General features: G+C 41.8%; 2 protein-coding genes and 2 long non-coding RNA genes across 5 annotated transcripts in view; 3 read left to right on the top strand and 1 right to left on the bottom strand.

Moving 5' to 3' along the window:
- The window catches only part of LOC308457483, a 37,624-nt gene extending 31,828 nt beyond the window's left edge, over positions 1-5,796 (top strand). The window contains exons 3-4 of one of the 2 annotated variants that reach the window (XR_013976943.1): positions 3,022-3,194; positions 4,780-5,796. This is a non-coding gene — a long non-coding RNA (uncharacterized lncRNA). Of the gene's footprint in view, positions 1-3,021; positions 3,195-3,670; positions 3,785-4,779 lie in introns of those variants that run through there. The other variant, XR_013976944.1, reaches the window with a different exon arrangement.
- LOC308457480 overlaps positions 1-15,724 on the bottom strand; it is a 29,500-nt gene extending 13,776 nt beyond the window's left edge. The window contains exons 1-2 of the long non-coding RNA XR_013976939.1: positions 15,468-15,724; positions 12,139-12,207 (exon numbers count right to left, since the gene is read on the bottom strand). This is a non-coding gene — a long non-coding RNA (uncharacterized lncRNA). The remainder of the gene's footprint in view (positions 1-12,138; positions 12,208-15,467) is intronic.
- A 124-nt stretch (positions 15,725-15,848) lies between these two features.
- On the top strand, positions 15,849-19,499 carry RPS16 (ribosomal protein S16). Its single transcript, XM_080971344.1, has 5 exons — positions 15,849-16,028; positions 17,109-17,210; positions 18,559-18,655; positions 19,071-19,118; positions 19,302-19,499. The coding sequence occupies exons 1-5, from the start codon at positions 15,981-15,983 to the stop codon at positions 19,445-19,447; spliced, it is 441 nt and encodes a 146-aa protein (XP_080827470.1). The 5' UTR covers positions 15,849-15,980; the 3' UTR covers positions 19,448-19,499.
- A 4,815-nt stretch (positions 19,500-24,314) lies between these two features.
- Positions 24,315-26,324, top strand: part of OTOGL (otogelin like) — an 83,803-nt gene continuing 81,793 nt past the window's right edge. The window contains exons 1-2 of the mRNA XM_080972054.1: positions 24,315-24,399; positions 25,476-25,515. Coding sequence (XP_080828180.1) covers positions 24,321-24,399; positions 25,476-25,515 — 119 coding nt within the window. The 5' untranslated portion in view covers positions 24,315-24,320. The remainder of the gene's footprint in view (positions 24,400-25,475; positions 25,516-26,324) is intronic.

Here is a 26,324-nt window from a genome sequence, read left to right as displayed (position 1 = left end):
CCGAAAAAGACCCAATATGGAGGCTAAATGGCCAAAATATTGGGAAATACTAGAAAAGGATGGAGACAATTGGAAATTGCAGAGTTTGGAGAAAATGAAAGACAAAGTGCGAGATTGGTTACATTACGCTCAGATTAAAGAAGTTTTTAAAAATGATAAGAAACTAGGGTTCCAGGTGGAGAAATCGAAATTAGAAACAGAATTGTTAGAACCAAAGATTAAGGTACTTTCAAGGATGTATAACTTGCTGTTGAAATGGAATACACAAGATGAAACGGTTAAATCGGCTATGATAAGGTGGGCACAGGACATTGGGCATAATATCATGTTTGAGGACTGGGAGAGGTTGTGGAGCAATGGATTGAAATTTACTGCATGTAACGCTCTGAAAGAAAATGTAATGAAAATGATTTATAGATGGTATATGACCCCAGTCAAACTTGCCAAAATTTACCACCTGTCTGATAATAAGTGTTGGAAATGCAAAGAGTGTGAGGGAACGTTCTTCCACCTCTGGTGGACTTGCCCTAAAGTGAAGGCGTTCTGGGAAATGATTTATAATGAATTGAAAAAGGTATTTAAATATACCTTCACTAAGAAACCAGAGGCTTTCCTTTTGGGTATTGTCGGCCAAGGGGTGGCAAAGAAGGACCAGACATTTTTTATGTATGCAACAACAGCAGCAAGGATACTTCTTGCAAAACATTGGAAAACTCAAGATCTACCCACACTGGAAGAATGGCAGATACAACTGATAGACTACATGGAACTGGCTGAAATGACCGGCAGAATCCGTGACCTGGGAGAAGAGAGGATTGAGGAGGACTGGAAGAAATTTAAGAACTATTTACAAAAGTACTGTAATTTGAGTGAATGCTAAACAAGACGCTAGATCAAAATAACTGAGCACCACTAAATTTAGAAGTTTTTAAGAAAATAAGTAAGATTGTGAAATTTAGCTCCTTTTGAGAATTATAAGATTATGAAATATAAGGGATATAAGAATTTAAATAAGATGATAAATTGCTGACAAAACGTTACAACGATGAAAGTGGGAGCGGGAGATGTGAGGAAGTCTAAAGAAAATGTGAAAATATGTTAAGATCAATGTTACATTGCTTATTATGTTTATTTTTATTGTAAAACTTAATAAATTGCTTTAAAAAAAAAAAAAAGATTAAGAGTCTCATGCTCTACCAACTGAGCTATCCCAGTTTTAGATTTTAAAAAAACTTAGGGTATGTATATACCATATGTATATACCATACAGTTAAAATATATTTAAAGCAGCCCCACAAGGAATCCAGGGACCTGCCATTTCCTCCTCACAAAGATACCTTTTAACATACCACGATTTCCAGGATTTGGGGTGGGGTGGGGTGGAGAGCCTGCTTTACAGGTGTGCTGTGTATGCACCTTGGGGACCACATCCTTATCTGGACAGCCTTCTGGGGGCTGCACACCAGAGGTGAAACAGTGAGCAAAATCCATGAATGTAAATTTAAACTTTGTACAGTAGGCTAGTTTCTATACCTACTCACACCAGCCAGACAACCAAGGGGCCAAGAACAGATTGCAACCAAGAAAAAGCACTGATGAGAGGTATGAAGTAGGGTCAGTGAGGGGTTAGGCTGAGGAGATGTGGTCTGGGGAAAGAGTCCCAAGGCTTGTACAGAGAGAGCTGGAGAGCTGTATTTGGTCCCCAGGCCTGAAGTTCCCAATCCCTAGTTTATCTAATGTGGGAAAGCTGCCTTACATGAATCACAGTATTGCTCCATCTAGCTCAGCACTGGCTACACTGATAGGCAGTAGCCCTCTCATATTTCAGATGGAGGGGGGGCATTCACAGCCCTATCTAGAGATGCTGGGGACTGAACCTAGGGTTCTCTGCAAGCAAAGGAGATGTTCTACCATTGGGCTACAGCCCTTTGGTTCTCCAACTGAACTACAGCTAGAAGGAAAGGCACTTTCTTTTTCCCAGGAACACGCTTAATTGCTACAGTTCTGGGGGAAACCCAGCAGGGCTTAGCAACTAAGCCAGTCATGAAAACCATGAAAAGCAAGGGAGTAAAAGAGGCACGAGTGGAGATCTGGACAATTTAGTTTTGACAGCACTAATTCTGGACTGGGCATTCTGTATCAAGGGAGTGGGAGTCAGACAATGCTTTGGGTAAACCCTGCAAGGCCTTGAGTCAGGGCAACATGCTCATCTGGGGAGAAAGATGACCTGTCTGGTGTCTCTGGCAAAGCCTGGAGAACACTGGAGTTGACAAATATCTTCACGGCTTTCTTCAGATACCTTTGGCAAAATTCCAAACGTTGAACTGACCACTGGAAAACAGGAATCCCTGGTGGGAGAGTGTTTACATTGAAGTGAAGTATTCTCCTTTCTATAAAATCGCCCCATTGCTTTTAATCAGCTGTACCCACTTAACTTTATTACAAATATTGTCACTGAATCTTCAAACGTTACTTCAAAGGGCCACAAATAAAACAGAAGACATTTCTAGTGGGTTAGTTTGCTTCTTTACTCAGCATTCAATGGCCCCCTGGTGCCAGCTCTGTGAATCGCAGCTCAAGAGCCGAATCCAGAGCTCAAAGACTGGAATAGACTTTTGGATCAAACAGCAGGTATTTGTGAAAACAAACTACTCAAGGCTTATTGTTACAGTTACCTCACGGTCAAAGCTACAATTTCCTTGCTCAATCCATGACATCATAATCCAAACCAGTTTTTTACTTTGCTTTCTGGACCTTTTTCATTCATAATTGCCACATAAAGATTCTTCTCCGCTCAGTCCTATGCATGAGTAGAATGGGGCTTGCTCCCAAGTATGTGTGGTATTTCAGCATTAGTCTTAAATTGTTGTTTAAAGACAAAATACTCCTGTCCTGATTCACCCCCTTCCTTTCCGCCCAAAAGTATTTATTTAAGGTATTTATAGGCCACTCTTCATTTTATCAAGTGTGGTTTGAAAATAGTTAAAAAGACTGACTTCCCAGCTTCTTTTCCACACTCAGTATCCCCCTGCCTTGGATCTTGCACTTATCCTCTTGCTGAATCCTGCGTGATTTGACTCTGCACCACCTTCCTGCTCTCCACACCTTGCTTCTTCTTCATTCCAAATCCCAGAAGTATGACGTTCTTCAGTGGTTACAACTGCCTTCCTCCACCTCCTGCTCCAATGAATGAGGTAAGGTGGGTCGGTGTAGCCCTTCTCAGCGGTGGGTCATCTGGGATAGTGATTCCCAACTCCCCCAAACCCATTTGAACTTTGCTGTATTGGAATGATGTACTTCAAAAAAAAACATGCCATCAGTATATTTAAAAGTAACCTTAAACCCACTGAGGCTTATTCCTCCTGCGCAAGATTGTAAGATTGGGAATTCTAAATGGAGGTATCCATGGTGACAATTGAAGCAGGGTGCTCTTTTATTCTGAATTTTTTATTTCAGAACACTTTGTCTCTGGCAGGATCCAGTGGGGTGGGAGCACAGAATAGCTTCCCAGCAGGAAAGTCACTACTGCTTACTAGGATGCGGAGAGGCGAGGTGGTGCTGTGGGCGCATCTGTGATGTCTGTAAAGCCCTGACCTCACCGCCACTTCCCTCTCCCAGTAAGTAGCAGTGGCTCCCCTGGACAAGTCACTCCTGGTCTCTGCCTCTGCAGATCATTGCCTCTGTCTCCATCCACCTCTGGCCTGTACCCTGAACAGATGAGCCCTGAAAAAAATTCAGCCCTTGACAGACAACACAGATGACCACTCCTGTTCTGGAAGATACACATGCTGGAGTTTGGCTAGTGCTCTGGATGCTCTCTGCCTTCCAAAAGGTCAATAGAGATGACAACAGCTTCACTGCTGCCTTTTAATTTTCTGCTGTTTCTGCAAGCATTACTTAACCAAGACTGTGTACTTCGTTGAGATTCATGAGTAATGTGCATTAGCAAGCTGGAAATGGTTTATAAAGCATTTAATTGCATGTGATGCAGCCAAGTATTTTGTCCTTCTTTCAGGGTCCTTGCTGATGTGTTCCCAAGAGACCACAACTTCCCATCACCACATTAGGAACAGCTCATCCTTTAATGGTTTCTTTTTCATTCTGACTAAAGATGGTGGCAGGAAGCCACTGTTGCTAAATATGTTTATCTCTCCATCTGACAGCCCTGACAGTGCAATGCTGTTTGCATGGCAAGGAGTTGTGGTAACTGCAAAAAAGGCCACTGTGTGCTAAATGACATTCCCAGCCTTTAATTTGATACAGATTAAGGGGAAATTGTTTGAAAAACTGTAATAAGCTAAAATGACAAATTAATATTAACCTTTAGAATATGAAAAGCCTCACTTGACTTTGAATAACAATGACATGTACATCATATACATCCATAGTTTGTCACAGTTTATTCTAAGTAGGGTTAAATGGAATATTTGAAAGGCAAACCATTTCATGGGAGGGGGGAATGCCCCAAGTTCCCTGAAGCTCCCTCTACCTTTTTGCATATGTGTACATATTTACATATCCTCTTGGTACTTCAGCACCACTTTTCTTCTTTCATATACCATCTTGATGCTAGCAATGCAACCCCAATTGGGGACCAAGTCTGCAAATGTAATGTGTGAACAGGAAAAAATTCTGTTGCAATTTTTGATTAAATATGCATGAAACTGGGCCATAAAGTTTTAAAATAAGTTTTGCAAATGATGGATTGTATGATTTTAAAGTTCAGAATATACAAGCACTGAATATATAGCACTGACCCTGTCTTCAATATTTCCCTAGTGTGCAGAGGAAGAGCAGAAGCATGTGGGTGCGTGAGGCTTAAGTTGTAAGTGAGCACAATATGCAAGACTTAATAGTGACTTTACTGCTTGCCTTCACATAGGTTGAAAGTTAATGCAGAGGCCTTAAGTTAGTGCTTTTTGATGCACAAGAGATTGACAAGACTTAACTATTATCTTAAACTGAAGGGGTTTTTTTATCCTAGAACTCTGATTTATGTCTAGCATTCAGTTAATATAGACATTCTCAAAATAATAATCATAGTATCAACACCACCAATACAACACACACACACAAATTGTTGCTGTCGCTGCCAGTTTCACAAATGGCTTGATTTAAAGGCAAAATAAAACAAAACCACCCAGGTTTCTACAGACATTTATTTCTGCATAATTCAAGTATGTCTCTCGCATGTACTGTTCTTGTAGCACCAAATGTAATGTTTATCTTGGCATTTTAATTGGTTTTTAATTAATGGGATTCATTATTAGACCAGTCTCTAGTACACTCTGCTTCACGTATGATATGGTGGCAATAAATCAGGGTTGCTCAGCCTATTAAGAATTTACAGCTGCTTTTCTTTGCAGAATAGGCTCTTTTTGGTGTGTACCTATCTCCCAAGCAACCAAGTAAGCTGTGCTGTTACAGTCCACGCGTAACAAGCAGTTCAATCTGATCAATCTTCAATTGGATAGTCAAAAATAAGTAAATAAAGCAGCCTTGAATTTAAACACTTGCCTGGCATCTATAGGTGACCAGGACCTCAATGCAGGCGAGTGTGCCAGCTCTTAGGCTGGTGTGGTGAAGATGCCCAGAATGGAACTGCTTGCCTCCAAGTGATGTCAGTAGAGGTAGCTCAGGATACTATGGTTTTACACCTGCCTGTTTGGGCTTCTGCCTGCTGTTTGGGTAGATGCACCAGCAGAGCTTCCTGGCTAACAGCAGAGGCTGGCAAGGCAGGGGGACACCTCTGCTCCATCCAAACCCCCTGCAGCATGGTGGACTGGAGGGTTGGATTGCTCTGTAAATAAATAAATCAATCTTCAAGAAGAAAAGGAATTTCTCCTTCATAGATGAAATCTTCGCATAACCAATTTCCTTGCATTAACCCCACTTCTTACATTCTCTTAATGGTAAGCTTGTTGCTGCTCCCAGGTGCCCTCATGCCAGTCAGATAATGTCTTAATGTAGGGTTGCCATATTTCAGAAAGTGTAAGTCTGAACACAAAAGTTGTTGAGCTGCTTCCCCCCCCCCCCCCCCAAGATCTCAAAGAAGATTTTTAAAGAAAATTTGCCAAAATCTACACTTCCAACATGGGTTGCCATACGTCCGGATTTTCCTGGATATTTAAAGCGATTTTCCGTCCAGACACCGTTTCCGAGGCTGAATCCTGGCAATGTCTGGGAAATTCCAGACAAATGGCAACCCTACTTGATGTATCCTGTACAGATGAGCAGCAAATAACATCTAAACCTGAAAAGTCTTTTTTGCCCATCCTTCTTTCTTTAGGTACTCACTTTGTGTGTGCCTTGACTCTGCCTTGTTGTATCTGTAGAATACAGGCTTGTTTAATTATCTCCTACTTTTCAAAGGTAGTGGCAGCAGTAAAAACAGGATTCATGAATTTGAAAAATAAATGAATCACATTTCAAATGCTAGATAACAGCTCACAACTGTTGCTCTCTCATCATTAAAACAAACCCATGTCTTTTACATTGTGTGTGCAAGGCCTGTTTAAAGAACCTCATTAGATGTGAATTTTGCCTGCCAAAATAAAACCATCTGGTCTAAACCATATGGTTTGTCTAAAAAAATTCAGTCTCTGGAGTGTTACTCACACAGTCCTATGTATCACCAATTCTTCACAGACCTTGTAGTTTTGTAGAAGCTTTCCCACAGCAATTTGGGCTTAATTGTTGGTCTGTTTCTAATCTTGTTTTTCTTTACAAGAGTGACATTTTAATATACTTCCTAATGTTCAGTGTTTCCACAACTGCTTAGAGTGTTACTACTGGCTATATTTTGCTTCCTCTGCGCGCTGGGACAGCTGCAGGAAGAGCACATATTGATATGTTAGATTTCTGAGTCATGAAAATGGTATGGTTCTTTGGGCATAAAGAATAGCCGATAAATACATTCACCTTATTGCAGTTGCATGGCTTGTTTATCAAGTTTTCTGCATTCTCAAAGTGTTCAATGCGCTCAAGTCTGACAAAACTCACAGAAAGCACCTGTATGTTTTTCTTATTTGTTTGTTTCATAAAAGTTATGCAGCACTTGATGGGTGGGTGCGTGGGACCTCAAAGCAGTTTATAAAGAAAATAAAGCAAGAGAATTAATAAAACAACTATTTAAAAACAATTTTTAAAATCAATTATCAGTATCAATTGCAGTTGGTAAAAGTTACAGGTAGGTAGCTGTGTTGGTCTGCCGTAGTTGAAACAAAACAAAATAAATAAAATAAAAAATAAAAAATTCCTTCCAGTAGCACCTTAGAGACCAACTAAGTTAGTTATTGGTATGAGCTTCTTCAGATACACTGAAACAGAAGTCACCAGACCCTTATATATAGTGAGAGGGTGGGGAGGGGTATTACTCAGAAGGGTGGTGGGAATGGTAAAAGGCACTTCTAGCCACTAAGGTTAGCTGAGCCTTCAGTGACATAACTGGGTCCAGAAGCACCCTCAGACTGCAAGCCTGTTCCTTCAGCAGCAGCACAGCCCCCATCCAGAGAAGGAAGTTGACCAATTTCTCAGATACTACTCACTCACAGTACCTCTGTCTTGCTAGGATTCAAGCTCAGCTAGTTTTTCCTCATCCATCTCACCACTGCGTCCAAGCACTGGCCCAGGGACAACATGGCCTCTCTTGATTCAGATGTTATGAAGAAATAGAGCTGGGTACCAATAATGGCTTGCCACCAAACTCCTAATGACCACTCCCAGTGGCTTCATATAGATATTACATAATTATAGAATCAGAGTTGGAAGGGACTATCTAGTCCAACTCCCTGTAACATAGGAATCTTAACTAAAATATCCATAACAGATGGCCACCCAACCTCTGCTTAAAAACTACCAATGAAGGAGAGTCCACAACCTCCCAAGGGAGTCTGTTTCACTGTCAAACAGCTCTTACTGTCAGAAAGTTCTTCAGTCTAGCACTGAAGACAAGAAAGTGCCCTGCAGCATCCTATAATGTAGCCACCAAAGGGCTGAGAAGCACTCTTATGGTGCTGCTCTCTGGATTTGGTCCCAAAGCTAGGATTGGAACCACTGTTAAATGGTGGTCCCAATTCCTATTCCCAATTCCTATTCCCGGTTCAGGATGATACCATGGTCAAAAGCTGATGAGAGATCGAGAAGCAGGAGCAAGTTTGCACTCCCCGTCCCACTCTCTGTTAAAGTAATCCATCAGGGCAACCGTGGCCAGGCCTGAACCCAGACTGGAATGGATCTACATAACCTGTCATCCAAGAATTTCTGGTAGTTAAAATTGCAGTGCATGTTTTTCGTATACATCTAGTATGCTGAATTATGGTTACAGTTTTCTTTCTTTATAACCCATTTTCTGCCATGCATGCAGTTATACAAACATTTCAAAGTATCTCAAGGTAATTTTTATAAAACGGTTTGCTCACTGTGTGTTGGTTCATGACACATGATAAAGTTGCTTAACTAGGCACAGAGGCAACTAGCAGCTTTGCGCAACAAAGCTCTGATAAGTATGAGCAATAGGGAGAGAGGTGTGTTGTCAAACACACCCCATATCAAAAGGAGCAACTCATTTAGCCCTTTTCTTGTCATGGGTCACGGCAGCTTGAAATGAGCAGCATGTTTACAAAGAGGCATCTTGGCACTGCCGAACTGGTTTCTGAAAAAGCAGGCAAGAGGATGACACACCCAAAGATGGACTACTGTTGCCATGATCCATGCAAATCTTCTGAAAAACTAATTTGTGCTGGTATAACATCCCCATGTGAAAAAAGGTGTAACATCCTCATATGAATTTCTCATGTGATTTTCGGGCGTGGTTCCTACAGTATATTTATTTTAACACAAGGGTGGGGAATCATTATCAGTCTGAGGGCCACATTTCCTCATAGGGAAAATTCCAGGGGCCAGTGGCCAGTGATGGGCAGGGCCAGAGGATGGAGGGATGGACTCATACGTTTGCACAATGGGCTACATTCCAGCCATGAAAAGGGCAGAGGTTTCCACACACATTTTTGCATATAAGTGTCTCTCCACCCTCCAATAAAACACTTATAGGAAGAGGCATTATTATAGGCCATTTCAGCCAAGCAGACACAAGGAGGGTGTAGTGCAGGATGGCCTAGGGAGAGACCCAAAAGCCTTAAAAAGAAGGTGAGAAGGTCATACCTGGTTTTCCTCACCTGTCTTAATCATTAAAAAGAGGCACTGATGCACCACACAAACCTCTGCTATACATTAATAAAGCTCCATTATATTTTGGGACCCAAGAATTCATCAAGTTATTCCAGTAGTCTTCTATTTTTTAAATTGGACATTTAAATATTGTATTGCTACCACAAGGGACGTGGGTGGCGTTGTGGTCAAACCCATTGAGCCTCTTGGGCTTGCCAATCAGAAGGTCGGCGGTTCAAACCCCCGTGAAGGGGTGAGCTCCCGTTGCTCGGTCCCAGCTCCTGCCAACCTAGCAGTTTGAAAGCACGCCAAAAAAGTGCAATTAGATAAATAGGTACTGCTCCGGTGGGAAGGTAAACGGCATTTCCGTGCGTTGCTCTAGTTTCGGTGTTCCGTTGAGCCAGAAGCAGCTTAGTCATGCTGGCCACATGACCCGGAAAGCTGTCTGCAGACAAATGCTAGCTCCCTCGGCCTATAAAGCAAGATGAGCACTGCAACCCCAGAGTCGTCTGCGACTGGACTTAACTGTAAGGTGTTTTTTACCTTTATCTTTATTGCTACCACACTATTTTTTTACTGCCTCGCCAAAGCCTAGCATGATGATAAAAAGGCCAGTTCTGTATGAGCAGGCAAGGCTCTCTAATGCCAGATTTCTTAGCCAGAACATTATAGCTGTTCAGTGACATATATAAAGTCAAATCACAGACCTTGGTAACTGGTCAATTAAAAAACTGAACAGATAATACAGTTTAGTCTCAAGCCTTTTTACACAAACCCAGTTCACTTCAATGACAGTTTGAACCTGTGCAATATTTTTGACAATAAGGCTGTGGAATATTTTTGACAATAAGGCTGCTATTAGCTGTTTCACATTCAAGCTCTCCTCTGAGAGCATTTAAATGTGTGAGAAAAGCATTTATCCTTTCCTAGGGTGATCAGATGCTTCCATTTCTAAGGAAAACAACTGGGCCTCTTGGGCCTCTGCTTGATCTTCCCCTTCTGTCATATGCCATATAATCAAAGGCAGAAAAAGTCAAAATTACAAGGAGAAAGATTTCAACTAAAGGCTTATAGATGAGTGCTGCCGGACAGCTGGGTTTTGGACTGACAAGCTCCAATAAGAATTGGGGGCCCTCCAGACAACCTGTTTATGGTGTATTCATCCTGATATGCTTACCTAAAGCTTACATGGATATTAGATTGTATCCAGTCTTTATTGAACTTACGTTCTGATTGCTTTGTTGAGTGTTTGTACAATGAGTATTTGTTCTGCATTCCTTCCGATTGGCTTGTGGGATGTTCATTCATCTTTCCCTTAGTCATTCCCTCATTCTGCACTTTTCAATGCATTTCCCTGTCACTTTCTAAACTGCAAAAAGTCAGGCCCTTTTCTAAAGTGGATTTTTGTGTGTGCAGTTTAATCTATTTTAACTGCACAAACCTAAAATTGTGGCATGTGCTTGAATTCCTCCTGCAAAATAGTGAAAGTTTGGAGGTGCCCTCCAATCACTGTGGTGGTAATTATGGGAATGCTACATTTTTGGAACCTGCTTGCAGTGCTGGCCTTTCTATTCCCAATAGCAATGCAAAGTCTCCGTGTTAGTTAACAGGCAGGGAATGGCAAGAACTGAGTTGCCTCACTTGATGTTCTGCCAGATCCTTCCTGTGGCATCACTCCCCTTCCTGTATCAGGGGTTGGGAGGTTTCTGACTGGTCTTTTATCACAACTCTGCAAAAGAGCTGGTAGCTGCCTTGCAGGAAGAAAAGGGGCAAACTGGTCATTACAGGACTTAGTCCTGTCCTTTTCTGGAGGACCTGTTTTCTTTCGGGCTCTTGAGCCACCATGTAAGCCCAATCCTATGCATTTTCAAACCAATAGTAAAACTGGAGAAGGAAAATATCACACCAGACTTGCTGGAAATACTATACTATTAATTCTGGTAACAAATCTGTTCTAAAGCTTAAGTTACAGAGCCCAGTCCTATGTGTATCTAATCACAGTGCTGGTTTAGTCCTGCTCAGCAGTGGCACATGAAGGTGTGTGTAGAGTGGCAATGGTGCCTTTATGGTGGTAATAAAGCAGTCGCCAGCGTGAGGCAGGCTGGCAGTGAGGCTGGGGGAGGCCCAGGTTGGGTGTAGCAGCCCCTCAAATGAACATGTATCTGTGGGGCTGCTGCCACAAACCCAAATCTCTCTGAACCGTGCAACCACCTCACTTTGCCCCATCCAGCGAGTGGCAGCAGTACCCCAATCAGAAAGGCCCTGCTGCTGCTCCACCCCACTCATGTCCTGCCGCTGGTCTCGCTGACTTGTGTGTTACCTCATGGAATGCCCAGCTGCCATCAGTCTTGTGTTCCTCACTACATTCTATATCTATCACCCTTGTTCCTCCAATGCACAGTGTAGCACTGCTTCCATGTGCCATTCTTTCTATAAAAGCAGATAGGCGTACACTTCTGTGTGGTGTCCCCAACTTAAGTATCAAACCCGAACCTTACAAGAATAGAGGACTATGGCTGAAAATACAAGGCAAAGTGTGTCTGAACAAAGTCTAAATTGTAAGTTAACATGTTGGGAGACTGTAAAATGGGAGACTAATGGTTGGACCCAAAGCTGTGCTTCTGATTATGGGAGGAACCTTTCTTCGAATGTAAGAGACTTTGATCCAGCAGACCAACAAACAGAGGAGGTGTTTTGTTTTGTTTTGTTTCTTCTCCCCCTGCAGCCATGGGCATAGCCAGGATTTATTTTAGGGGGGCAGGTTTTATGGGGGGGGAGAACCATGTTATCTGTGACGCAATTGGTCAGTTAGTTAAGCATTTTTATTTCTTTGCTTGATTTGGGGGGAGGCAGCTGCCACCCTGCACCTTGCCTGCAGCCTCCCAATGCCACCTTGCCCACTGTTTTCTGTATTTAAAAGATTTGGAGTACTGCAATGTGAAGAAGGAATTCGTGAAAATTGTCTCCTACCTCTGTTTGTGGGAGTCTCTGCTGGAACAAAGGTTTTGGATCCAAGTCATGGTGCATAAGCTGAGGAAACTGCACAAAATCAAGGTAAAATAGTTTAAAAATTAAATAAAAATGTATTCAAAAATGAGAAAATGAGAACCAAAGAGAACAAAATAATCAAGTCAGCAGTAACATTTCTCAAAAATCAACAACTAATATATTCTACACAATTCTGTTTTGTTTTTGTTTGAAGGACACAATACACTTATTTTCCTCTATGTAAGAAGATGACATCAGTTTAGTGCTGAAAATGAGAAAACAGAGCCAATTTGGTCTTGGAAGGGCTCATTAATTTCAAGTCATGACACTGAAGATGCATATCTCCAAATATGATGCGCCTAATAATGCATTCATTGACTCAACATATACTGAGAAAGCCAAGCATACTCAAGTTATAATGTCCATGTTGGCAAGAAAGAGTGAACTCACACTTTCCACAGCTCACTGAAATACCAAGTAGTTCATGAATGTCATTTATAAAATATGCAAGAAAGAACGAGATGACGCATCTTCACAGCAATGGTTACAACGTTCATGCTGAACAAATTTAATATGGAAATTATGTATGCTGAATGCAGTTGAGAGAGAATGCCATCTGTGATTTATGGATGTCATGACCAATGCAGTCCATTTGTCCAATGTAAATTTAATAACAAAACAAATGTGGAAGCGCTCTACCTTCCTTCTAAGGAACATAAGCTTTGCTATAGTAGGTCTCCTGAAATCTCAGGCACTTGTTATTTATCCATCAATATCAAAGAAAAGAAAAATGCGAAAACAGGAATTATCTTCTACTTTCATTAGCCCCACAACAGAAACTTGAGGGCAAGATAAGCGTTTGAATGTTCAAATCTCCCTCTACTTCAAAGCTCGCTGGCAAATAAGGTACAATCATAGTGGTATTATTCCTATCCTGTGTTATGCTTATCAGCGATAAGAAAATATTTAGAATAACCGCTAGGTGGCATACCAATTCTGGCCATTTGCAAAACCAATTAGTCAACATGGATCATATGGGAAGAAGGAAAATATAAAACAGGAGGCTTCCAGTTCTAATAAATAAAACTTCTAGTAACTTTTTATACTTCTATTCTTATCACTAGTGGAGCAACAACAGTAACAGAGAAGGCAAACCTTGGACGAACTGAAAAATACTTCTTAATTTGAAGCAAGTCCCACAAAATTTGGAGAAATACATGCCCTACCAAGAAACCATTACTTTCAACCCAGCATTATCTGTTTTCTCTAACATTTGTATTTAACGGCTTTAATCCTCAGAGATGTCCATTGTGATATATACCACAAAACTTTTTTATTTGAAAGTGAATTGGACTGGATATGGGAAGCAGGACTGACTACAACTGATAGATTCAGTTTGTGGCAAGGGCTATGCACCAAAAACAAAATACATATTGGACCCACTAGATTGGCCTGGAACTGCTTCCATTTTCCATATGATGGCACTGTGGGCAAATAGGAAGTTTTCATAGCTTCCAATTATGCCTGACTGCTTATAGTGAATTCAGTGCAATTCCCTCAATTGCATATATTGCAAAGAACAAAAAATAAGGTGTTGCTGGACCACGGAACATGTGGAAAGCAATCTAACAGAATTATTAAATAAAGCATGTATGAATAATCTCTATGATTGGAGCTGGAAAATATCATCAATCATTATCATTATCACTAGTGGGCTTGTCCACACTGAACTTTTGCCCCACCTTTTCTAGGTACAGGTCCATGCTTTAAACCTCTGTGTTCCAGCATTCTTTTTTCAGATTTTCCATGATAAAAGTACAGATAGTGCAATTCTGTATGTATGGACTCAGAAGCAAATCTTATGGGGTTTCAATGGTATTTACTCTCAAGCAGATATAGGACTGCAAACTGAATCAGATTCCTACATCTATGCAACTGCAAAGCTGCAGTTATGTGGCATGACATTAATATGCAAGAACTAAACAGCATAGAACCAGCAGCTGCACTTTGGTCCAGTCAGTGGTAGCCAGGATAGGTGCAACTTGGTTCAGTTTCCTGATACAGCTATAGGTTTAGTTCAACCCTTGCACCTTAAAGATATTCAGTGGCCCTTTTAAATTCACAGCACAATTTTTGCATGTCTACTCATAAGTAAATTTAATGGTGCTTGCTCCTAGAGTGTGTAGGATTTTAGCTCAAGTCATACTTATAGGGACTTTCCTTCCCTTGTCTAGTCATACCAACTTTGGAGAGGTGTTAATGGGAAGAGCACGATACTAAAAGGTGACAGAATATTAGTTTATCCAGAGCTAAAGGGCATTATTTTGTGTGTGATCCTAAAAGTGTTATCCTTTGCTTATTCTATGTGCTTAACATTGCACTTTCTTAGGCTTGCCATATGTCAGGAAAATTCCTGACAAGTCCTGGTTTTTGGGAGGCGTCAGGGGAATTTTTTTGCCAAATCAGCAAAATGTCAGGGTACACCTGGATGTATGGCAACACGATAGAAAAAGCAGGGGAAACAGCTTCCAAAGCTTAAAATCACTATTTTGGGGGGAGGTTCCCCCCAAAAAACCCTCAGCAATTTGGGGCTTGTTCCCAAAAAGAACTCAACAACTTTGCAGGTGTCAGGAATTTTACTTTTAAAATATGGCAGCCCTACACTTATTTATCTGAGTTTAAGCTCCAAAACTGTGGAACCTATTTCTAAGTAAACAGGAATAAGAATGGCTGATTTACAGTGGTACCTTGGGTTAAGTACTTAATTCGTTCCAGAGGTCCGTTCTTAACCTGAAACTGCTCTTAACCTGAAGCACCACTTTCGCTAATGGGGCCTCTTGCTGCTGCTGCGCCGCCGGAGCACAATTTCTGTGCTCATCCTGAAACAAAGTTCTTAACCTGAGGCACTATTTGTGGGTTAGCAGAGTCTGTAACCTGAAGCGTATGTAACCCGAGGTACCCCTGTACTTGGAAGTAGATCTCACTGCAATAAAGGGAATTCATTTTGAAATATAAGCAATGGTTATGGAATGGTTGGCATTATTCCCACACTATCTGGGTTGTGGAGGTAGGATATAGGGTAATCAGAAGATTTTTAAAAATATGCTAATTTCTACCCTGCCATAAAACGCCTGGGCAAAGCATATACTGTATTCAAATCTTCTGTCTGAGTATCCATGACGACCGCTTTTCTAATTACAGGATGACAAGGTTGAGTAAGTCTGCACACGCACTTATAAAACATATCTGAAGCCTTCCCTCAAATAATTATGGGAACTGTACTCTTCATAAGAGTTCCAGTGCCCACCAACCTTTAATAAAGTCTTTGGAAGGAGGAGGCCGGGGGGGGCGACGAATTCGCTTTAAACCGTTGGTGGGCTCGTAAATGTGCCTATTAAACGTTATGCAGCATGAACGCGCCTGACTGCCTCCGCCCACCCCACCTTCTCTCTCTCTCTCTCTCTCTCTCTCCACACAGGAATGACCCTCGCGGAGGAACCCCTGCGAACAAGAGAGCCGTGAGCGCCGCCATTTCCCTCAGGCAACTTGCGGAAACAGCGACGGGAGGCCAAAGCGGAAGCTTTGCCGGGCAGCGCGCGGCGTCGCCGGAAACAACGTCACGCCCCGCGCGACCGAGCCTGCCCCTGCGAGATAGGCCTGGGAAGCCCCGTGCGCCTCCTTTTCTCTTCCGCTCTCGCTGACGGCAAGGTGGGTGATCCGTGGGGCTCCGGCCTTTTTCCCGGTCGCGGCATTTAACGCGGGTCTCGCGAGCTGGTCTCTCACTCGCCCGTTTCTTTGTGCTTTTGTCCCCTCCCTCAGGCGCCATGCCGGCTAAGGGACCCCTCCAGAGCGTGCAGGTCTTCGGCAGGAAGGTGAGGCTGAGGGGGTGGTGGTTGGGCCTGGCTTCTTCTCTTGGCGACTCTTGGGCTGTACAGGGGGAGGGAGCGGGTACCGGACCTTCTCATTTTGCCCCGTGAGTCTCGGCTGCTGCGGTGGAGGCGCCTCGTGTCTCCTTTTCCTGGCGCGCCTCGGCTCATTTTCCCTTTTTCACCCGCCGCCCAAAAATAAAGTAACTGCAGCTGCTTGAGTGGAGGGCGAATTGGGTTCAGCGCCCCCTGCTCCTCCCAACGAGTTGTCTTGTTTTCTCATAACTTGGCGGGGTGATGGGAGGTCCTTCTCCACGTGGCTTTTGTAAGCCTTCCCCCCCCCTTTTTTTTTTTTTGCTTAGGCGCCAGGCAAACAAATTTCCCTCCCTTTGCCTTCTGAAAAGCTTACAGTGTAATTTTTTAAAAAATCAAATGGGGTTTTGTTTTATTGTCTATTTGAATGGGCTGTTTCTGCTTTGGTTTGCTTCAGTTTTCCGTATTAGTTTGCATTATTCTATGTCAATAGTATTCGTTTTCCCCTTCTATATTGTTAACTGCCCTACTCCAGCCTTGATATATATTAAGGTCACATGTGACATGGAGTACATCCTCACTTTCTTATAATGGGTCTTTGCCACTCCATTGCTCCACCAACTCTTACGGAGTTGTCCGTAAGAACATAAAAAGAGTATTGAATTGGGATGAGGGCCCATCTAGTACCAACATCCTGTTCCTGCAATAGCTTGTGCAAATGTCTATTGGAAGCAGGGCATGAATGCAACAGTGCACTCTCACCAGTTGTGGTTCCCAGCAAATTGTTGATCTCTGCAGCGTTTTTTCTTTTAAAAGGATTTACATTGCATAATGAGAAATGAGGATAGGATTTTATAGATATATATGAATAGCAGAGGCTACACTGAAGTGTGAGCCAGATCTTACAGCTACTGAAAGTGGTTTTAGTAGTAGTGATCTGTATATAGGGGTTGCTTCAAAATTATATTCTAGAATGGGAAAGATACAATTAATGCTGCTCAACTATATACTATATGTTAGAATTGTTCTTGTTTTTTCCCTACCTTATTTTAGAAAACTGCTACTGCAGTTGCTCACTGCAAAAGAGGAAATGGCCTCATTAAGGTGAATGGAAGGCCTCTGGAAATGATAGAGCCCAGAACACTGCAGTACAAAGTAAGTTGCTACTTTCATTTTAGCATCATGAAATGATTGTTGTATAGAGGTACCACCTAGCATACTAGTACTAACTGAACCCCCCCCCCCCCGCCCCAGTAAATAAAAGTGTCATCTATGCAGATACCTATTGTGAGGGTGGACTGCATGAATAAGGCACCTACCACTGCTTCCTAACAGTCATTGTAGTGTGACTGCCCCTTTAACATTTGGGGTAGTGTTATAGTTTGGAAATCACTATGGTAAGGGGGTGTCACGAGTTTGAAAGCAAATAGGGCAGTGTTGCGTGTTTCTGTGCCTTTGAATACTACTTAGCTATACCTATTAAAAGACAAGCCTCTTTTATTTTATTTTTAAAGCTGAGGTGGGGGGAGTATGAGGCTTTCTAGTTGTTGTTGTTGTACTCCAACTCACATCTTTCCCAGCCATCATAGCCAGTGGTTGGGGATTATGGGAACAGTAGCCTCACAGCATCTGGATGGCCACATGTTGGCCGTTCTGGTTTAGACCACCAGTACTGTATTTCTGCAGTGCAGTGGAGAAGTAGGACTGAAGTGGGTATCTGGGTAAATAATCAAATCTGGTCAGAGTGGTTGGGGCAACCCAATCAGATGGACAGGGTACAAGTATTTATACATACATTTTATACCACTAAATCAAGATGAAAAAATGGTCTCAAAACAGTGCACATAACAGTCAAAACATAAATAGGCAAACATGAAAGCAACATAACTGGGTTACATGGTAGGGTAAGCTGGTGTAAATAAAAATGTTTTAAGCTGATGTCTAAAACTAAACACAGGAAACACTTGTCAGATATACAGATACTACAGTATAGGTCTAAATACCTCATCTCTTGTGGCCTCCAGACATGTCATAAAGGGACAGTTAGCAATTTTTCTCAAGCAGATTTCACAGAATGACTAGGAATGTATGGAGAAAAGTGGTGCTTCAGGTAGATTGAACAGGAAAAAATAATTTGCATTCTAGGTGGTGATGCAGTCATACACTGAAGTAATTAAAAGCACAATCATTCTTACTGTATCCCTGGGATGCAACCCTGTGCATATTTACCTGGAAGTAAGTCACACCAAGCACAGTGGGGCTTTTGAGTTGACATGCATAGGATTGTGCTGTTAGTGATCTATTATCGTTTCCTACATACAGTAGGCTCAGCCTGATAAACATGTATTGGATGGACATAGAGCAGGCTTACTAATTTTTTTGTAATTGCTACATTACAGAATCAGAACTTGTAGTTGCACTGCTAATTAAAGTGTGCTGAGATCATGAGTGCTTAAATGTTCTTTTTATAACTTTTTATAAATTTTATAACTTCTTTCTCCAGCTGCTTGAACCAGTTCTCCTTTTGGGCAAGGAGCGCTTTGCAGGAGTCGACATCAGAGTCCGTGTGAAGGGTGGAGGTCACGTAGCACAAATATACGGTATGACTTATAAGCAATACTTGTTCGTTTGGGCTCAAAAAGAACAGACATTTGTTTACGTATATTAGCCGCTTCCTAAAATGCTCATAAGTATTTCTAATCCACCTTCGTACAATTATAGATGTTATAAGAATATTGATAGGTCTACAGTTCCATCTATTAAATTTGCCAGCTAGTTCTTGTATCAGGTTCCCCCCCCCCCTCAAATTTATACATGAGATCCCAGACCAAAAGAGAGCAGGAGTGTGCAAGATAGTATTGCTGTAGATGTGTATATGCAATATGCGTGCATAGTCATATTAGCTCAGAGGTACTACCTAAATATCCCCAGTCACCCCATAGTTATGTGCTCTGATCTGCATTTCACTTTGCTAACCAGATTGTATCTAGTGCTAATTGTTGATTTCTTTTACAGCAATTCGGCAGTCTATTTCCAAAGCGCTGGTGGCTTATTACCAGAAATGTAAGTTTCTCCATTTAACTTTTTTTCTTGTCTCTTACAAATGCATAACTTCAGACCAGCTGTGTAGGGCGACAGTTTGTAGAGTATTATTGGTACTTAATTGTACTGTTCTGAGCCAGATGCAGCATTGCACATAAGTGAATGTTTTGAGGACTAATGCAAGTATTATTTTGTTTTCCCAAGATGTTGATGAAGCTTCCAAGAAGGAGATAAAGGATATCCTTATCCAGTACGATAGGACCCTTTTGGTTGCTGATCCTCGTCGTTGTGAATCCAAGAAGTTTGGTGGACCTGGTGCTCGTGCACGTTACCAGAAGTCTTACCGTTAAAAGAAAACTATGCATTTGTTCAGTCTTTTAAATAAAGATGGAGAAAACTGAATTCTTTTGTTTGTCTGAAAACTTTACACAATTCTCTGCATATTTGGGTGTTCAAGAAGAAAATTTATCAGTTGGTTGAAGTTACAGGATATAATCCAATGTGTAGAACACATTTTTAAGTTGCATAGTCCTTCCTGTTGTGAGATCAGGGAATCTTAATGGGTCAAGGGACTTAAAGGGATCACAAAAGAAGCAGTGGATGTGATTGCTTCTGGCTGTCTCCTCTTTCCTGGCACTTGTCCATTATTTGGTAAGGAGTCTGAGTAGCAAAGTAGAGCATTTTAGAAGCACCAAAAAGATAAATGCAGAAGTTATATCATCACTGTTGCTGCTACTAGTTGTCTTGAGGTGCAATTGTATGGATGAAAGTCAATACATTAAGAGATTTCCTCTCAGGAAAGTGCGTATAAGACTGCAGTTGTCGAATTAATTTCACCATGTGATTATACAGGGTGAGTTCTTTATAATAGGTCCCGTGGATACAGAGTACACACGTTCCACAGGGCCTCTTTTAAAAGACTCGCCCTTTATATAGGTAACTGATGGAGCACAGTTATTGGGAACTAGCCTCTACAAATTGTGTTTGACTAGTAGAAGTCCCAGAGCTCTGATTACAGATGGCTGCTGTTGCCCCACATGATAAGCCTGCACGCTAGCTTTTTCCCATGCAGTTGTGCACCTATAGTTTTTGTGGGAGCACTAGCGTATATATCACAATGGACATCTCTGAGGAATAAAGCAGTTACTTAAAAATGTTATTAGAGTAAACAATGCTGGGTTGTGCTTGGCAATAAAGTAGTGATAATTTTCTAAACGTTATCCCAACAGCTCATGTACACTGCATCAAATAGAAATGCCTAGTGCAGATTTTCTAACCATACGCATCATTACCATTTTGACCAGGGCCAGATAAACATGCTAGTAAGACACTATAGCCTATTATTTTCATAATGTGACTTAATAAATTTATCTTAGAAATTCATCAGGGTCCTTCTCAGTGTTGCATAGGCCTGTAAGTTTCATCATAAGGTGCTGGTTTTGATAATACCAGTGCTGAAAAAAGAAAAGATTCTTAATCCGTGTCCTGAGAATTCCAGAAATTTAAGTGGTAGAGAACTGGCCTAGGGTCTTCAAATATTCCCTGTTTTGTTTTGAGGGCACCACATTGACTTCCTTTGCTCCAATTTCCTTCCATGCACACTAGGTAGAGGTAAAGGGATCCTTGACCATTATGTCCAGTCATGGCTGACTGGTTGCAGCGCTCATCTCACCGTATTGGCCGAGGGAGCCGTCGTACATCTTCCGGGTCATGTGGCCAGCATGACTAAGCCGCTTCTGGCGAACCAGAGCAGCACACGGAAAGGCCATTTACCTTCCCACCGGAGCGATACCTATTTATCTGCTTGCACTTTGACGGGCTTTTGAACTGCTAGGTTGGCAGGAGCAGGGACCGAGCAACAGGAGCTCACCCAGTCACGGGGATTCGAACTGCCGACCTTCTGATCAGCAAGTCCTAGGCTCTGGTTGAACCCACAGCACCACCCGTGTCCCCTTCCATGCACACTACCATTCTGTTAATAGGTTCTCACAAGAGCCAACTGGATCAGGCCAAAGGCACTTGTAGCCCAATACTCAGTGGCCAACCAGATGCCCATGGGAAGCCTGAAAGCAGGACCTGAGTGCAACACTACTTTCTGTACTTGTGATTCCCAACAACAGATTTTGAGCACACTACTCGGAGACAAAAAATGAAATTCAAATCTCTCATTCCTCTCTTTTGTAGAGGATGTTCTGTTTGTCAATATCTAATAGAGACAGAGCTGTGCTGCTTTCCATTAATAGAATATTTTAGAATGTTACAGGATTTGCTGGGAGCTGTTCATTATTGACAACCAGATTTTGTTCTCTTATTGGTAACCTAATTTTTAAAAATTGAGGTTTGTATTGATTGTAATATAAATAAATCAGAGATGGTGCACCCTCCCAATGTTGGTGGTGATGGCCGAAACAATAAGTCAGTATGCTACTAGAACAAGCAGTAACAAGTGAGAGATGGAAGGAAAAAATGTTTTTCAATTGTTCAAAATGATTAGTAAATCCAGCTTGTATTTTGCAGGCATATATTCATTCCTGGCTGTCCCTGATAATCTTGTATCCTCAGTTCTGAAAAGGAAATCGCACAATCTTTTGCATCTAATTAGAAGCAAATCCTATTGAGTTAATGGGGCTTTCTCTTAGGTAAATGGACATAGGACTGCAGCATCCCTTTTGTGCTGTTGCCTTGTTACTAAGTTCATATGGTATCTAGTAAAGGTAAAGGGACCCCTGACCATTAGGTCCAGTCGTGGCCGACTCTGGGGTTGCGGCGCTCATCTCGCTTTATTGGCCGAGGGAGCCGGCGTACAGCTTCTGGGTCATGTGGCCAGCATGATTAAGCCACTTCTGGCGAACCAGAGCAGCGCACGGAAGTGCCGTTTTCCTTCCTGCCGGAGCGGTACCAATTTATTTACTTGCACTTTGATGTGATTTCAAACTGCTAGGTTGGCAGGAGCAGGGACCGAGCAACGGGAGCTCACCCCGTCGCGGGGATTCAAACTGCCAACCTTCTGATCGTCAAGTCCTAGGCTCTGTGGTTTAACCCACAGCGCCACCCGCGTCCCATAGTATTTAGTAGGCATTCCTTATTTGGTTTGGGACCCATTTCAAGCAGGATTGCTGTGGCCCCAGCCTGACATGGGCTCTGAAGCGTGGGCCTTGCAGGCAGCAAGTGGTGGGGTGGGGAGAGATGATGTGGGTGAAACTTCCTGCATCAGTCTTATTCTTCCTCGTAACCTGATTGCTCCCCTGCTTTTGACAAGTCCAGATCACTCAGGGTGGACTTTCACCAGTCTGGAAGAATCCCAGTTGAATCCAATTCATTTCAGGATTTGTCCAGATGGGTGTCACAGTCCTGATAACTAGGACTGCGAACACAATTAATTCCTTGTTCTCTGTGAGCATTAATGTCGATGAACACATAGGGGAGAGGCATGAAGCAGAAGATGTGGTGGTGGTTATACTGTATTTTGGTATTTTCACTGGGCTTTATTGTCTGCAAAAGCACTACATAGCATTATGCTACCGCAGCACTATCTCAACTGAACACTTACTTGCTATGCAAAATGCGGAGGGCCACAATGGCTTTGTGTAAATCCACAGCAACAATAAGCTTATAAGCTTTTAAATAATATTAGTGTCCCCTCTAATGACTGAGCATACTTTTTGACCATGTGGAAGGATTTGCATGATGCAATCAAGAAGAGCCAGAGGGGGATTACAGCTGGAAATACTAAATGTTATTGAGGCTGTGGTTGCTGTTTTCACATCCCTTCAGGTAAAGAACTTGCCCATGTTCTCTTCTGAAATAGTTGCTAAATACAAGAAGTCTGGTGATATAACCTTGTCCTTGTCAGATCATTTTGCTTGTTTATTTATGCTTGCAAAGCTTGTGTTTACCAAAATGGCCCCCGGTTGTGTTACAAAAATATCACAACGAAAACAAGTACAGTGTGTATTAAAATAAATAAAACCACAACACCAATCATTATTAGAATAAAAGCACAGCAGTGAGGAGGGAAGAGAAAACTCCATCAAAGGCTTGGGCAAAGAAATGTGTCTTGATCAGTTGTCAAAAAGCATACTGGGATGGTGCAAGTTGTACAACCTGGGGTCTGACACGTCAGCTCGGAGGGGCCAATGCACTTTTGGACCTCACAATGGTTTCTTTTGGAGGGGGCCGGACCCCCTCAATGTTCAGGGGGCATTCGGCTCTGCCCCCTGTCTCCTCGCAACATCACAGGAGTGATGTCAGGAGATCATCTCAGGCCCCCTGAATCTTCTTGAGAAGATGGCGCCTCTGCCTGGGTTCTACCACAAGCAAGGTCCTTTTATGTCTTCACTGAACCAGGAAGGGTGGCAGACCTACCAGCAGGGCCTCCCTTAGCTTAACATCCAAACATGTTGATGTCGGGGGGATATGCTCCTGTTGCATGACATTCTGACAAGATTCCAACACCAGGGACTAGTGTTCCCCTAGCCCCATCACTTGAATGGAACACATTCCTTTGCATCTCTTATGAGAGTTATTGAACTATTCTGATCAAGAGACAGTTGTTCTGTCACTTGATATGGTTCCATAGCTGACGTCTTTGAGAGCCCTACACACATCAAAATGGCGTCGCTTTTTTGTGTAGACTATGCGCGATGTAAGAGAGAGGCTTACGGTCACGTTTCAGAAATTCAGGTTAAACCCATTACAAATGAATGCTTGCTTGATGCAAATTGACATCATTGCTATTGAAACAAATGTGTTTCAAAGACGAATGCTTCTGAATGTTTGAACTCTTCAAGTTGTGGTTGTAAGATGGAGAGGGGGAGGAACTCTTGGTCAGTGCGGGCTTCAAAGCAGACAGATGCAAAATGATCTCTCAAAGTAATGTGGCACAGAAAGATTTCTTTCTGTGTCACTGTCCCCAAGCGTTATAAAGGGTTGATTCAGTCCAAAAGAGGAGTAGGAGCGTCAGGTCTCGTGTAACTAATACTGACTCAGGTAAGGAGCTACCATGCATTACTAATGAGAGAACCCCAGCCAAAGCGCATGCTGCGTTTCCAAAGCTCTAAAAAAGTGAATGTGGCAAGAAAGCTCCGTTTTGCTTCCCCTCCCCCCTTTTTATTTCAGTTTACCAAATTTACAAAAGATCTGCGAAGGACGTTAACTTTTAAGATGCCATCATAGTTAAAGGCACCAGTCTGGACACTTTCTATCTTAAGAAGTTACCTTGAAATGAACATTGTGAGAAAAGTCAATTTCATGATACCGTGGGACATATTTTGGGTTCATTTTCTGCTGTTTTCCTTGGAAGGTAAGTTTTGTTCGTTTGCTTGGTGTGTTTTTCGCTACAAATAATTGATAAAAGCTCTAAGAAATAAAATACAGTTGGTTGCTTTCCCCCTCCTTTCTTGCAAAAGAATAAAAACCTATTTCTGTTACTGAATAAGCTGTATTCTTTATCTCAGGTATATGGAAAACAAAAGCAACTTTGATGCGGTTAAAAAGTTGTGGTCTAAATTGAGGAATTTTGGTTTAAAACAGCTAACAACGCAATTCTGTGCGTGTTAACTTGGAAGCCAATCCAACTGTATTCGACGGGGTTTGTTTCCAATAAAGTGTGCATAGAATTGGATGACAAATTTATTTCCCTTCCAAGTAACTTACAGTTTTCTCCTGGAGTTGTGCTTTTCCTTCAGAGTGTTGAAATGGTAAAAAAAAAAAAAAAAAATTCACTGATGAAGTATTTCTTAGCTGGCTTTTTATCTCACATGCTAATAACAGAAGTTCTGGAGAGTCTAGGAAATTGTTTGAGACACTATGGCTTTATGGCAAAACTTAAAATGCATAAATAACAGTTTGTCATGGAATAGTTATGGATTGAAACAGATGGTTCTGCGTGTTATCTAAAAAGGGTGCTAAAGAGTCCATTTTGCCAAGTCAGGACTCTCATATTTAATGACAGTGAACCTGATCCTGGAAGGATTGCATAGGAATCACCGCAGGACTTCCACTTAAGCCTTATATTTCATATGCCTGTCATCCAAAGCTTACCTACTTGTATGTAATTCACACTGTGACTTATCTCTCAGTAAACACAGTTTAGATTGTGCTGTGCATGCAGTTTTCTTCATGTGTCGAAAGCCGCAAATTCTGAGTTCCCAAACGCTTCAGTGTTTTCAAATAACAGGCTTCTGCCACTCATAAAAAGTCTAATTCTACTTTTGCCTGGATGCATCTTAACTGAAAATCCTGTTAATCATTTCTGAAAGAGTACAACTCATCCTTGTTTTTAAAACTGAACTCAGATTCATCATAATTTTCTGAGCTCAGTCTAGAGCAGATACAAGGGGGAAGAGTGAGAGTCTTTCTGCCTTTTTTATCTAACAGGATCCCTCTGTGAATTGTCTCTTCTGAAAAGAGCTCCAAGGTGAGTCTGCATTCATCATTTGCAGGATATAATAGTCCATTCAATCAGAGTGTATAGCATGACTCTGATGCATCGGAAGTATATGAAATAAAAAGTATAATTAAGCAAGTATGTATTAAACTTTTTTCCCCCATGGTGACATTACTGATTTTCAGAGCATTAGCAGGCAAAATGTCACCCAAAGGCATTTTGTTGGTAATGAAATATGCCTGTTTTGTAACTGCGGTAATTGAATGTAAGGCAAGTTTGGGGAAAAAGTGCTTTTGATTGTGTTACATGGTGCTTGTAACTGAAAAGAAATATTTGAAAATGTTTATCTGAACTACCAATTATAATATGCTACTTGCATGGGTGTGGTGGAAGTATAAAGGCAACATATATCAATTATCTCAGTTTAGTTAGGATTCTCTTTGAGTAGAAAGATACACTATTTTGTAGACTTAAACACAACACCCCCACCCAAATGTAGCGCCTAATCTCTTGTCAAATTATTTGCATGCAGCAATGTAGGACACATTACCCCCAATTAAATGGGATGCTTTTAAATAAGGAAGGCCATCCAGATGATGAAGCGTCTAGTAAGAATAATTTACCTGATAACTGCTTATGTTCTTGAAAGCAGAGTTAGTTATTTTGGATCTTAAAACTATCCTTAGAGTCCATTAATTCTAATTTCTATGTGTTGCTGTTGCCATAGGTGATAGCCCACACAGTAGTAGCTAAATTGTATTTAACAATTGAACTGACACTGCTTTGGTGGCAATTTCAGTTGCAAGTCAGGGAAGATAAACATGTGAGGTGTAATTATA

Source organism: Podarcis pityusensis (assembly GCF_964106645.2).
Source record: "Podarcis pityusensis genome assembly, chromosome: 10".
In the NCBI taxonomy this organism is placed as follows: Eukaryota; Metazoa; Chordata; class Lepidosauria; order Squamata; family Lacertidae; genus Podarcis; species Podarcis pityusensis.
The sequence above is the reverse complement of the archived record's forward strand: the minus strand, read 5'-3'. Positions and strand labels throughout refer to the sequence as shown.

Excerpts from the sequence above, each read along its gene's own strand:
- RPS16 (XM_080971344.1), top strand. The coding sequence starts at position 15,981 with ATGCCGGCTAAGGGACCCCTCCAGAGCGTGCAGGTCTTCGGCAGGAAG. Across the intron at positions 16,029-17,108 it reads TGCAGGTCTTCGGCAGGAAG|AAAACTGCTACTGCAGTTGC; the intron begins GTGAGGCTGAGG and ends ACCTTATTTTAG. Across the intron at positions 17,211-18,558 it reads CCAGAACACTGCAGTACAAA|CTGCTTGAACCAGTTCTCCT; the intron begins GTAAGTTGCTAC and ends TTCTTTCTCCAG.